The sequence below is a fragment of the Thalassophryne amazonica genome, chromosome 16, assembly GCF_902500255.1.
Source record: "Thalassophryne amazonica chromosome 16, fThaAma1.1, whole genome shotgun sequence".
Lineage (NCBI taxonomy): Eukaryota > Metazoa > Chordata > Actinopteri > Batrachoidiformes > Batrachoididae > Thalassophryne > Thalassophryne amazonica.
This window is the reverse complement of record NC_047118.1, coordinates 43078737-43091164: the sequence shown is the minus strand read 5'-3', so window position 1 is coordinate 43091164 and position 12428 is coordinate 43078737. Positions and strand designations below refer to the sequence as shown.

The window sequence follows — 12428 nt, the reverse complement described above, 5'->3', positions numbered from 1 at the left end:
GCGAGTGATGGCGGGGGTTGACGTACGTGTGTCTGTGTGCAGGCCCTTCCGCCCGTCCCTTTCGTCCTTTTCTAGGATCAGCTCCTCCCTCAAACAAGTGCAGGTCCTGACTTTTTCAGGTGACAACTTGCTGAAGGACGTCACTCTGGTTGGCGGCAACGACAGTGGCATTTTCATCTCGTGTGTCCAGTCAGGCTCTGCAGCTGAGAAGGCGGGGCTACGAGAGGGACACCACCTCCTGTTGGTATGTGACTTTCACTGGGATGAAGTGATGAAGGTTCAGATCTGTCTGTGTGCTGCTTTGGTCTGCACAGATCTCTCTACAAATCAAAGCTGAGGGCCCGTCACACTAGAGTATGAATGAGCGCAAATGCTGTATGAATCAGGCGAATGGAAAAACAGCCAGAATTTGAGCCACATTCATGCAGGACAGACATTCGTACAGCGTGTACAAATGGCGTATGAATACCCAGAATGTGGAACGAAGCCAGCTCGAATGGTTCATGCACATTCGGAGTGCAGCAGCTCCTGAATCAAGTCGACTACCCAGAGTGCAGGTCGAATGTGGACACAACACAGCATGAAACATGAAAAAATAAAAACAAAATAAAATAAAAAGACAAAGAAAAAAAAGAACACAGCACAAAACCCCACAATGCTGACAGAAAGCAGCAGGAACATGCAGAATGCACCTCCAGTGCCGTATGTGCCACCCGAGGTCTGGGTGGAAGGCAAGTAAGAGGAGGAGCGTGACAGAGCGAGCACTGTAATCCACACATCTGAAGACCTGCTGTGTCCCACTGCTGGATGTTGAATGACATCCAACCCATGAACTCATTACATGTCAGTTCATGGGTTGGATTCCTCCCCCGTTGCACTCGCACCTTCTCTCTTTCTCTCTGGACATCAACTGTATAGCGGACAGGCGGTCGCCCTGCTGACCAGACAGGTTCATGCAGAAGTGGTAAAGCGATCAGGTGATATGTGTACAGGTTGCCCCAAAAAAGTGCCCCAAAAATAAAGCCATAGAAAATCAATACACTTTTGGATACTGATATCTGTCATATGTCATCTTGAAGCATATCTCAGGGAATTTTATCTCTGTTGTTCATTTCTAATTGCACCTCAGTTTATAAGAGTTTTGGCATTCACAACATGTGCTCAATATGTGCACCGCTCCTCTGGTTAGGCCAGATCTCCCTTTGTTAACACTGTGAACAGTTCTACCAGTTTGAAACTTCTTTACAATCCTATATTGTCTTTCTGTCTGGAGCTTTGCTAACTGCAAAATGACATTGGTATTGTCACTGGGTTTGCACAATCGATTTGGCCTCCAAGTAGAATTCCACCAGTTTCCCTTTTTTCTCGATTGTAAGCGGCATCCTCATTAGATCAGTCTCAAACTACATCATGAGAAATTCCTCACATATATCTTGATGTCTGAAAAAAAAAAGAACAGAATTCAAATTAGTCATTGCAGAATTACAGTCAAATGTTTTTGTGGCACTTTTTGGGACACCCTGTATTTCATGGTGGACGAGGCATTTCTGAGCTGATGTTGGCAACTGACAGCGCTGCCAGGATGAGAGGGTGGCCACCACAGCCAGCAGCTCCTGCTGGTGTTCGCCCTGTGCTGTGACACTCACCTGGAGTGGTTCCCGAAGGTGAGTTTTATTTCTATTTATGTTGTGAAGGCCTGGCGAACCAGTTGTCCTGTCATTCCTCCTACAGAGGTACATGGTGTTCATATCATGATAGGTGTATTACGGCTGTCACATATCATTCAGCTGTGTTGTGGTACGCTGCGCCGAGCCTGCGACATGCGTCGACTCGGAGTGGGGCAGCAGTGAATGTGAAATGTATGTGCTCTGGCTGCACGAATGTGCCGACTGCTGTTCGAGGCATTCAAATGCAGCTCGAATTTGCATGAATGTCATTCAAATGTCCATTCATGCTCATTCGTGCTCTAGTGTGATGGGGGTGTGAGGTTTGTGCTGAAAGTGAATAATGCATTAAAGTGTAAATGTTTCAACAACTGTCTGCTATGCTGTCATTGGATGTCCAGCTTGAGGGGTGTATACGGGGAGAGAACCAAAGCATTTCAGTGGACACCAGCACTCAAGAAGAAGCTCACTGGATGCTGCAGCATTGCTCTGGACCTATCAGGCTGCACTACAGAGCCAACTTAGATGGTAAGTCATTATTGCCTGGTCATGGATATTTTTGTCAAACTAACTTATATATAACACATATTTAAACATGTTCTAGCTTACCATCATCTTCAGAGGGATGTAGCTGACGGAACAGTGGCTTCTGGTGACTCTTTCTACATTCGTGTAAACCTCAATATCTCCGGCCAATCAGACAGCTGCTCTCTGAGCGTGCGCTGTGATGAGGTGGTGCACGTCCTGGACACCAGGCACCGGGGCCGATCTGAGTGGTTGTGTGCACGCATGGACTCCTACACCGGCTCTGACCTGGCTGAGCGTGGCACTATACCCAGCAACTCACGGTATACTGCAGTTTTTGTAAAAACAAACAAACAAATAAAAAAAGAAAATGTACTCCTCGTACGTGTTCTTTTATTATACTAGATAATAGTAAGACTGAAAACAGTAACGGATATGTAAATCTGACAGTTCACCCCAGTGACCTTGACCTTCACCCAAATGATTGACCTCTGGCTGACCTTGCCGGGCAGTTCTGGAATCCAGCTCAGTGTGCACCACATTTAGTATAGAATGGGCTGAAAATCAAATTCTTTGGCCTTGACCTTTGTTAAAATGAGTTATTTAAGGGCAAATCTGGGGTTAAACTTCAAATGATCTGAGAAGAAAGGCCCCTAAACAGAGAGAGAGACATGACCTTGGCCCCAGTGATTGTTCTCTGGCAAATTTGACCCACCTCCATATGTGTGACAAGTTTGGAAATGAATGAAAAAACTTAAATTTTAAAAAACTTAAATTTTAACTTTTAACCAGTGGTTGATCTGTGGCACATTTGACCTCACCTGGGTATTTCCAGGACCCACCTATGTGTGTCAAGTTTGCTATGAATCAGAGCAAAAATCCAAATTTTAACCTTTGGCTTATGACCATGACCTCTGCCAAAGGGAAACAAACAGATGGAAAGACACACAGACATGTGTTTTTCAAATTAGAGTATGATTTTTGCAGAAGCAATAGCGTTTATAGCATTGAGTTACAGTAAGAAAATGATAGAATATGTGTTTGTGATTGTAGGGCCCAGCAGCTGCTCCTGGTTAAGATTCAGAAGTTAGTGTGTCGAGGGGGGAAAGACGACAGCAAAAACCATGGCAGCACAAGGGTCAGTATCCACCTCAAACATCCTCTGGTTTTTGCTGAGCTAAAATTTCATTTTCACCTTTTTGAGACCTTCCTGTCAGCGTTACTCTACCAACATCCCACACTACAATTTTTCTGAGGCTGCATTGGGTGGGGTTTGATGGGGCTCTAATGATCAGTTACTGATTGATCAGTAGAGCCCCTTTGTTCATCAATTATTCTTCAAGAAACATTATTTTATCTATACTTTTACTCTTTTCCTTTTCATTAAAACATTTTATCAGCAAAGTGGGTTATATAGCTACATAGAGCTCTGCTGAAATACTTATTTTCTCATCCTTTGTCTTTATGTGCTTGAAATGAATTGTGCATATGATTCTGTGTAGAACAATTTAATGGTCGAGGAGACGAGCCCTTCACCTGATCCTAAAACCAGTCCACGCTTATCGAGAGCCGGCATCTTCCTCACACAGATTCTACAGGTAAAAAAAATAAAAATAAAAGAAGCAAACATCTCATTTTCAAAAAGAAAAAAAAAAGCAGGTTTATCATCTAAGAGGAATTGTGCACTTTTTCCAAGTTATTGTTTATGTTTATTTCTAAATATTACATATTCAACAGCTCTTCATTATTTTAAAATGTTTTAATCACATTAAATGTGCATAAACCTTATAGTTAGGACTCTATATTGTCTCAAAGTGGTACATATCCACAATATGACAACCAAATTTTAAACGTGAATATGATGTTACAACTTAAGAGATTTAATAAGACTTTTAAAGTAGTTTATTTTTGATCTGTCAATAGTAATAACTCTATCAGGTCAACCTGATCAGCACCAGTAATTTACACTATGACAGTTTATTTAACACTGTGAGAGTTGAAGGTATCCACGTATTCACGTCCTACTTTCTGTTTTGATTTGCAGTTTGTCAGCAGGGTGGATATCAAGTACAAGCGGCTGAACAGCAGTGAACGTGTGCGCATCGTCAACTCAGGCAGCTCTTTACCCAGACAAGGCTTGGAGACGCTTCGACCTGAAGGTGAGCTCAAAATTAATCAGCAGCTCTAGGGAGGAGTTTGATGGAGCTGTAATTAGCGTGCCTTAATTGAGAGAGTGGCGACATGATGGGTCGGAAAAAATCAGTCACGTGACTCATGGTGCCATCTTGGTTCCAAAATAGCGTTCGTTGTTAATCTGTCTGCATGTAAATCCAGCTATTTTATTTATTTAATGTGGGTTGTTGTCCATTTGGAGGCATAAATAGACACAACAAGGGCTTCAAGATGTACAGATTCCCTTCAGATCCAAACAGAAGAAAAATTTGGGAAAATAAAGTCAGCCGTGTGGGATGGAAGCGACCTCATCGTCAAAGCTTTGAGAGGTAAATTTATTTTTCAGTCCCATGTACAGTGAAGCTCAACTAAACTCATCGTATAAACCAGATGTTCTCAGTCACTGGACAAAAAAGTCCCAGTGTTTTTGTATTGTTTTCCATGTAATAAACAACGGATATAACAGATTTTGTACAACGGATTTTTCACTCACATCAAATAAAATATCCCATCCGATCACAATGTATTTCCTTTAAAAACCCCTCACATGTGGGACCGGAGTCATTTCCATGATTAAAAGGCGCACCATTTATTTTTTTCACACCGTGCTCAGACTCAGAGGCGCAGTCTGACGTGCACCTGTTAAATCAGACACAGCAAAAGGCTGTGATTTGACACTTTTTCTGCTTGTACTCCTTCATCTCCCATCATATTATAATAGTTTTTGCAGTGTGCACGCTGATTAAAAATGGATCAGAAAAGTCTGCAACTTTTCAGCACAAAGTAAATTGTACAGTTTACCTTTGATTTGGAGGTGATGACTGTAGAAAGAAAAGCTTGTTGAGGCTCAAATTAATCCATAATAAAGCAAATCCAATGACAGAGAACTTTAAAACTGTCGTGCATGTCATTGCATGACACGGAGTTACAGAGCTGCAGAAGCATAAATCAGGTTTTAAATTAATTAAATAATCATAGATTGTAAGTTTTTGTAAATTTGATAGCTTAACTATTTTTATATTTATTTTGATTGCAGCTGTACCTGGATGTGTTGCTGTATGTGGTTAAATGATTTTAAAAAATGTTGAAAACATAGTTGATGCCACTCTCTCAGTTAAGGCACTCTGGCTGTAATCCCCCCCCCCCCCCCCCAATGCCATTTTCAGCTCCAATTCCTCAACACCTTCACCATTCTCTGATCCAGTCCATTAATCTTCTTCGTCTCCACTGCACCCATGAGATATGGTTTTATACACTGCATTGGGATCAAATAAGCAAGTTTGCACCGCTCACATAAGACAAAGTGTGACTTTTTTATTATTCTGTTTGCGTTGGTATATTAGAATGATGAGTGGGACAAAGTCTCCAACAGATCTTGACAATGCAAGCCCCACTGATCTATTATGGATGGATGGATGGATGGATGGATAGATGGATAGCTTTATTATCATTGTCATTACAACACTGATTTCCACACACACATTCCACAGACAAACAGCAATTAATCCACAATTATTACTTGTTTACTGTAATAATGGCACACATCAGAATTACGACAACACATATACATTTGACATTGTTTATGTGCACTAAACTTGAAACAGTCCGTTTTCCAAATTGAGGCGATGTGAGTGTGTGGTAGCCGCTGCAACTGGAGTCGCGCCGCTGACTATTATGACTTGATTTAGCATGTTATACCCAGGGTTTGTCCCGTCTCTGGGCCAGAGGATGGAAATCATAGCTTTTATTAATGTGTCTGTTTTGGAGCTTGTGATTGCATGTTTTTGTGCTTTTCCTTTGTCTTGATCCTTTGCTGTAAAAAGATGCTGTAGATCCAGACAGTGAGCTGAGCAGGAGCCTGATTCCCTACAGTCTCGTCACCCCCCAGCGCACACAAAGGAGGAGACCAGTCCTCTTCACTCCCACCGCTCTGGCCAAAACCATCATCCAGAAAATACTTAACATGGGGGGAGCCATGGACTTTAATATCTGCAAACCTGGTCAGTGCATCAGCGTGGTCACTGCAGAACATCTTGCTGCTAAATAAGAATCACTTAACACAGCTGGCAGAATTCTTCTCATTCAGTCTCCTGCTGTGAGTGAAATCACAAGAGCGAGTCACAGGTAGTGAAGAAGGGAGGGTGGCAGAGGATTCAGGTCAGGTATTGTGCTATAGACATTAAGGAGTGTAATCAGAGAGACAGCAGGGACAGGAGGAGCTCAGATGACCTGCTTCATAACTGGGGTGATGATGATGATTATGATGATAATGATGATAATGACACACATGGAGAGATTTAAAGCTTCATTAAAAGTTATTTTCATCATGACAAGCTAATCAAAAGGCCCTATTGACTGTGAGACAATTTCTCATGATGCCAAACTGACAGAGAAGAAATACCCAAACTCCCAAAACCAGGGTCATCGGAGTGTCAGGTGAAGTAAAGAAACAGTTTTTGAGGAAGTTCCCAAAACCATCAGAACTTTCTATTCCTCATTTGCTATAATTCCTGTAGTGGTCAATTTAAAAGGAGAAAACTGTGGAACACTGATATAAATCTGTCTCTTTCAGTGTTCTAGAAATCTGTTTGTCCCTGTAGAAGCTGCCATGTTACTGCAAAAATTACCCTTGAAATGGCTCATTACTCTGATAATGTTCTATTCTATTCTATTCTATTTTAGACACCTTGTCCAAAGAGGAGTTCCATCTGAGACAGAATGTGGAGCCCTTCATTCACTACACAGAAAAACACGCCACATTTGAATGCATCACCAGAGAAAACATTGAAGCTGTGGCTACTAAGGTAGAGTTTGTTGTCAGCTCGTGTTCCTATTTTATGTGCTCAAAGGTTTGGCACATTGACAGAAACAGCACTGAGGACAGGGTAAAACATGGGAGCAAATGCTCATAAAATAAATTACAAATTAAGAGTTTACTCAGAGTGCACACTTTTCCCATTGCCCAAAATACAAGTCCCTATATATGTGAAGCCACAACAAAAGTTCACCAGATCCATTCCAGGCCAAAATACACATTTCTATCAAAATGTGTGAAAGCTGTGATATTTCATGCTTTGGATTTATTTATTTTTAAATATCCTGGGGCCTCATGTACAAAGTTTTGTGTGGATTTCTACCAAACATGGCGTATGTCAAAACCCAGAAACTGGCGTATGCACAAAAATATCCAGATGTATCAAAGTGTGCACAAGCATGGATCCACACACTTTCCATTTGTACATCCCCCTGAACGTGGAATTGAGTGCACATGCACACGCTCCAAACTCTGCTCTGGCCACGCCACTTTTTAAATATGCAAATCCATGTAAATAGGCTGTTGGAGATGGGAATCCCCATGACGTCACATCAGACAACATGAACACAGAAAGTAATTTATACAGGTTGTGTGCTACAGATGACTGGAAATTACTTGGGGACATGCAGGGATATTTTATTTGGTACCCTATTAACCCTCTGGGGCTGACACCTTCGTATACGACTGCTGAGACCAAGTTTTACTAAATTATAAATAACTTTTTAATGATATGAGATAGAAACATACTTTTTTTGCTGAAAAGTTAACTCCGCAGACTTTTGAGCCAGCCGTCCACCATCTTTGTACTCCTCATAGAAGCTGTGTGATGACGTGCACAATGTGAGTGTCCAGTCGGAATTGGTTCACCGCCACATGGTTTTCCAAAATCCATTCGTAGGGCAGATTTACCTCACGTGATAAACCAAAGATTGTTTTTAGGAGTGCTGTATTACTAGTTGGCCCATTTGAATAGCCCCCTGGCTGTTGGCTCCAATGTGCGATCACTGAAAGTGAGCACACGGAGCAGACAGAGAGCCTCTCATACAATCTCACGTGCTCAAACAAAGAGTGTGTAAGTATCAGGATTGCTCCACTACGCAGTTTGCCTGTGAATGTTATTGGATAAGCCTGTGGCCAGCTCTCTCGCTCCGGCATAAAGCACTGTTTACCATATCAATGGAGCGAGGGGGGAGGGGCCGCTCCTCAAACTGTGAATGAGCCTTGAAGTGTGAAAGCTGCTTTCAGAGCAGGAGTGAACAAACACACAGTCAGCTTAGAAGTAGAAGTTTGTGATGTGACCTTTGTGTAATAGCAGACAGAAATTGCTTTGAGATGAAGACAAACAAAATGCATAGACCATTTTGTATATATTGTTCAAAATGTGCATTTGTGTATATTATTTGAACCTTTTTGTTGTACAGTCTTTCACACAAGACCTCAAATTACCTTTATAAAGTGTCAAAACAGTTGTTATTATAGTTTGCTGTGTGTTTTGAATAAATGTGTGGAAAATTATTTTCCGCTTTACTTTTTCCTTTCTTATTTCTGATGGTATAAACCTACACTTATAAAACACCACTATAGCATATATATTCTGAAAGTACAGGTTGTCCTGAAAAAAAAGAGATATAAAACTTGATTGTGTGATGCAGGGAGAGCTGTTAACAGCAGTAATAAAACATTTATGCCAGGCGAGTGAACTATCCAAAAAATGCCCTCGGACCCCAGAGGGTCAAAATGGAATAATCATGAAACTGGAAAAATATGTGTGTGTGTGTGTGTGTGTGTGTGTGTGTGTGTGTGTGTGTGTGTGTGTGTGTGTGTGTGTGTGTGTGTGTGTGTGTGTGTGTGTGTGTGTGTGTGTGTGTGTGTGTGTAAGGCCATAAATGCTGTCGGCTCAGAACAGCGCACACACTGACGTTAAAATGTGAATGTAAGGGTGATTCTTAGACTACGGGCACTTTTATGTCCCTTGATCATATTTTATGAAAAAAAGAAAAAAGGGGAAATTTCACACTTTTATAGTTATCTTTACAATGAAAGTGTTTGAAGAAATTTGTCCTAGTAGTCTATGATGACTTTTTCACCTTTTTTCAGCATCATTATATGCAAATATTGCCGTTTTGTGCTTGTCCCACACCCAGACTTATGATCTTCAATGATAAAAATGAATAGTAAACAAACGTTTTTTCTAATGTTTTAAAATATCTCTGAATAAAATATCAGTAAAATAATCAAAACATAACTGGGGTATTCAATGTTATACAACTGTTGTGATTTTTTTAAACAAAATGTAGTTGTCCCACACTATTGCCGTAATTTCCACCACAACAATAATGTCCCTTTAAAAAGTTTGTATGAAAGATTGTGTGGGTAGTTTCTATGGAGATAAACAGTAACATCAGAGCACATGTATATAGCGCCAAATCACAACAAACAGTTGCCCCAAGGCACTTTATATTGTAAGGCAATGGTGTGGTGGAAATTACATTTACAAGGCCAATAGTGCCCATAGTTAAAGAATCACCTGGAAATGTTACACACTGACAGTGTGTGACATTCACAACTTTACACAGGCATTTATTGACAAATACTGAACACAGGGAGACATTCGGTTAAGAAGCTCTGCTGCTCAAATCTCACTATCAAGAAAAAGAAAACACATAGATAACACGAAGAAACTATTTACACAGCAAGCAGCCACCGTGCCAGCCTCCAGCCTGATGTGTATTTTCGCATCACGTGATGTGAAGATCGATGGAATGAAATTGTTTCCTATTAACAAAAACAAATTCATCATGTGATAGCACCTTTATAACAACATGTGTGCAGTCAATAGCTCCAATTACATTAGGGAAACCAGCTCTCACTGCAAATTGTGCTTTAATGTTGCAGTGTGATGTATGTGGATGTAGGGTGACCAGATGCCCCACTTTGTGCAAGACAGTCCCTCATTTCCAATACCTTTCACAAATTGTGATGGGGTCTGGCATTGTTATGTTATAATTAACAGTGTAGTTTGTTGTTGTCCATTTCGCTGCTCCCGTTCCGTTCGGGGTCACCACAGTGGATAGAGCCAGATCGACATTGGTATTTGCCACAGGTTTATGCTGGATGCCCTTCCTGACGCAACTCCAATTTAATGTGGAGAAACACACACAGCCGCTGGTGTTCCAAAGAGGTCTCCCATCCAATTACTAAAAAGATGCCACACTGCTTAGCTTCTGAGATCATGTTACTTATTTCTATTGTGTACATCAGCGCATCTAAAATCAGTAATGGAAATATAGTGTGTGGTGAGGGACAGAGCTAATAGGAAAGCATCCAACTGATTTATGTGCTGAGAGGATTACGCATGTAATCACAAATTATGCTAAATATGATCAAGGAAAAACAACATATAAAGAAAGAATTCAGAGTTCAGGAGCTTTGCATTAAAATTTTAGTGAACCTGCCATATCGTTTGAGCCATAGAGATTTGCTAAAATTTATTTGACAGACATGATTAATGGGTAGGATTTAATCTTTGGTCCACACTCCCAAGCAGAAGGTGGCAGTAACGAGCCTAATGTGAAGGAGACATTTACACGTTTTAAGTGATCTGTACTCATAGACTGTACTCACGCCACACTGTGTTACTAGTTGTAACACAGTACTCAGACTGTACTTGTGTAATTGAGGCAATAAATTGCCACAACATTTTTGAATGTTATGTCACATGATTTTGAGTTTCATGAGTTAAAGAATTAATATGACTTAAATTTACTTCAAAAGACTATACAAAGGAAGTTAATGTGGATGACGAGCGGTCAGTGGACCTGGATCCCAAGCAGAAAGTTCCCAGTTCAAGATCAAGCCGTGCCCATTCCCCTGTAATGTGGCGTTGTATGAGGAAGTACATGTACCATGTAAAATGTACCAAACTAACATGCAGATCCATGTGGACTCTGCTGTGGCAACCATGAGCGGAAAAGGGAGCAGCCAACAGAGTTTTGACAATTTACTTTTTACAAAAGAATCTAATAAATATTGCATTGAGTCAACATAAAAGATTGTGTTTATGGAGTTATTAATTTTAAGTTCTGTTTACTTAATCCCACAGGAAAAGGGATTGAAAACTTTTAAGTCTCAGTAACTGAAAATAATTGCATTGACTTATTAAGCACAATTAATTTAAAGTTGTACAGCCTCTTTTTAAGGTTTAACTCATTAAAAACATTTTTTCTTTGGCACCAATGTAACTTTATTCCTTAGCATTTACATAAGTGATTCATAATATTAAATTGCCAATATGCCAACATTCACACTGTCTGGAAACAGTTTAGAATTTCCACCCCACAAAATATTCTTGGTGAATCCTGGTTTGAAATACCACAGAATAAAAATACATCACCTCAGTGGTAAAAAAGACTATTTTGACCACAAACTTTACATGTAAAATTTCACTTTAGCATGTGTGTGCAATGCATTTGTTTTACTGTATATTTTTTATGATGTGAAAATTAGAAACAAGTTCCTTTGAAGCTCAACAAGTCAGCAGAAGGCTTAATCTTTTTCTTTTTCTTTTTTTTTGCATTGTATGAGATGTGACCATTATTTATGTGTGCAGGACACGTGTCCTTGCAAGACAGTGCACTTCTGTAATTCTGTGTTAAATTCTTAACCAGGGCAAACACTGCCTGCTGGAGGCGGAGCTGAGCTGCGTCAAAGACCTGTTGAGGAGAGAAATCTACCCGATCATCATCTACATCAAGATCTGTGAGAAAAACATCAAGAAGCTGCGGTAGGGTTACACACGCACCCCAAGACTGTTAGCCAGGAGATTTAGTCTGATTTCAAACACCATCAATGCCACAAGTCCAAGCACACCTCAAACACTGTAAAATGTCATTTGTAAACTACTATAAAACATTTTAATCATCAACAACATTACTGAGACCACATTTAGCCATAATGACTTGGGGGGGGCAGCTTATATATTTTAGTTCCATTTTTAATGACCTTTACATTTGCAACTGTTGTGGGATGGTGGCCACATGGTTAAATGTGCATGTGTCCAGTGTTCAGCCACTTATCCAGGTCCAGGTCAAGCTGAGTCAGCAGCTCATCCCACACTTCCCTATCATCAGCCCAAGTTCTGTAACTCTTCCCAAGGTGTTTCCAAGCCAGCTGGAAAATATAATCTCTCCAGCGTGTCCTAGGTCTTCCCTGTGGCCTCCTCCTGGTGGGACATCCCTAGGGAGATGACCAGG

General features: G+C 40.7%; 1 protein-coding gene across 1 annotated transcript in view; it reads left to right on the top strand.

Annotated features, from left to right (window-relative positions):
- Positions 1–12428, top strand: part of card11 (caspase recruitment domain family, member 11) — a 91868-nt gene that overhangs the window by 77591 nt on the left and 1849 nt on the right. The window contains exons 34-42 of the mRNA XM_034191349.1: positions 43–244; positions 2066–2192; positions 2269–2512; positions 3243–3327; positions 3692–3787; positions 4234–4348; positions 6185–6361; positions 7044–7165; positions 11844–11959. Coding sequence (XP_034047240.1) covers positions 43–244; positions 2066–2192; positions 2269–2512; positions 3243–3327; positions 3692–3787; positions 4234–4348; positions 6185–6361; positions 7044–7165; positions 11844–11959 — 1284 coding nt within the window. The remainder of the gene's footprint in view (positions 1–42; positions 245–2065; positions 2193–2268; positions 2513–3242; positions 3328–3691; positions 3788–4233; positions 4349–6184; positions 6362–7043; positions 7166–11843; positions 11960–12428) is intronic.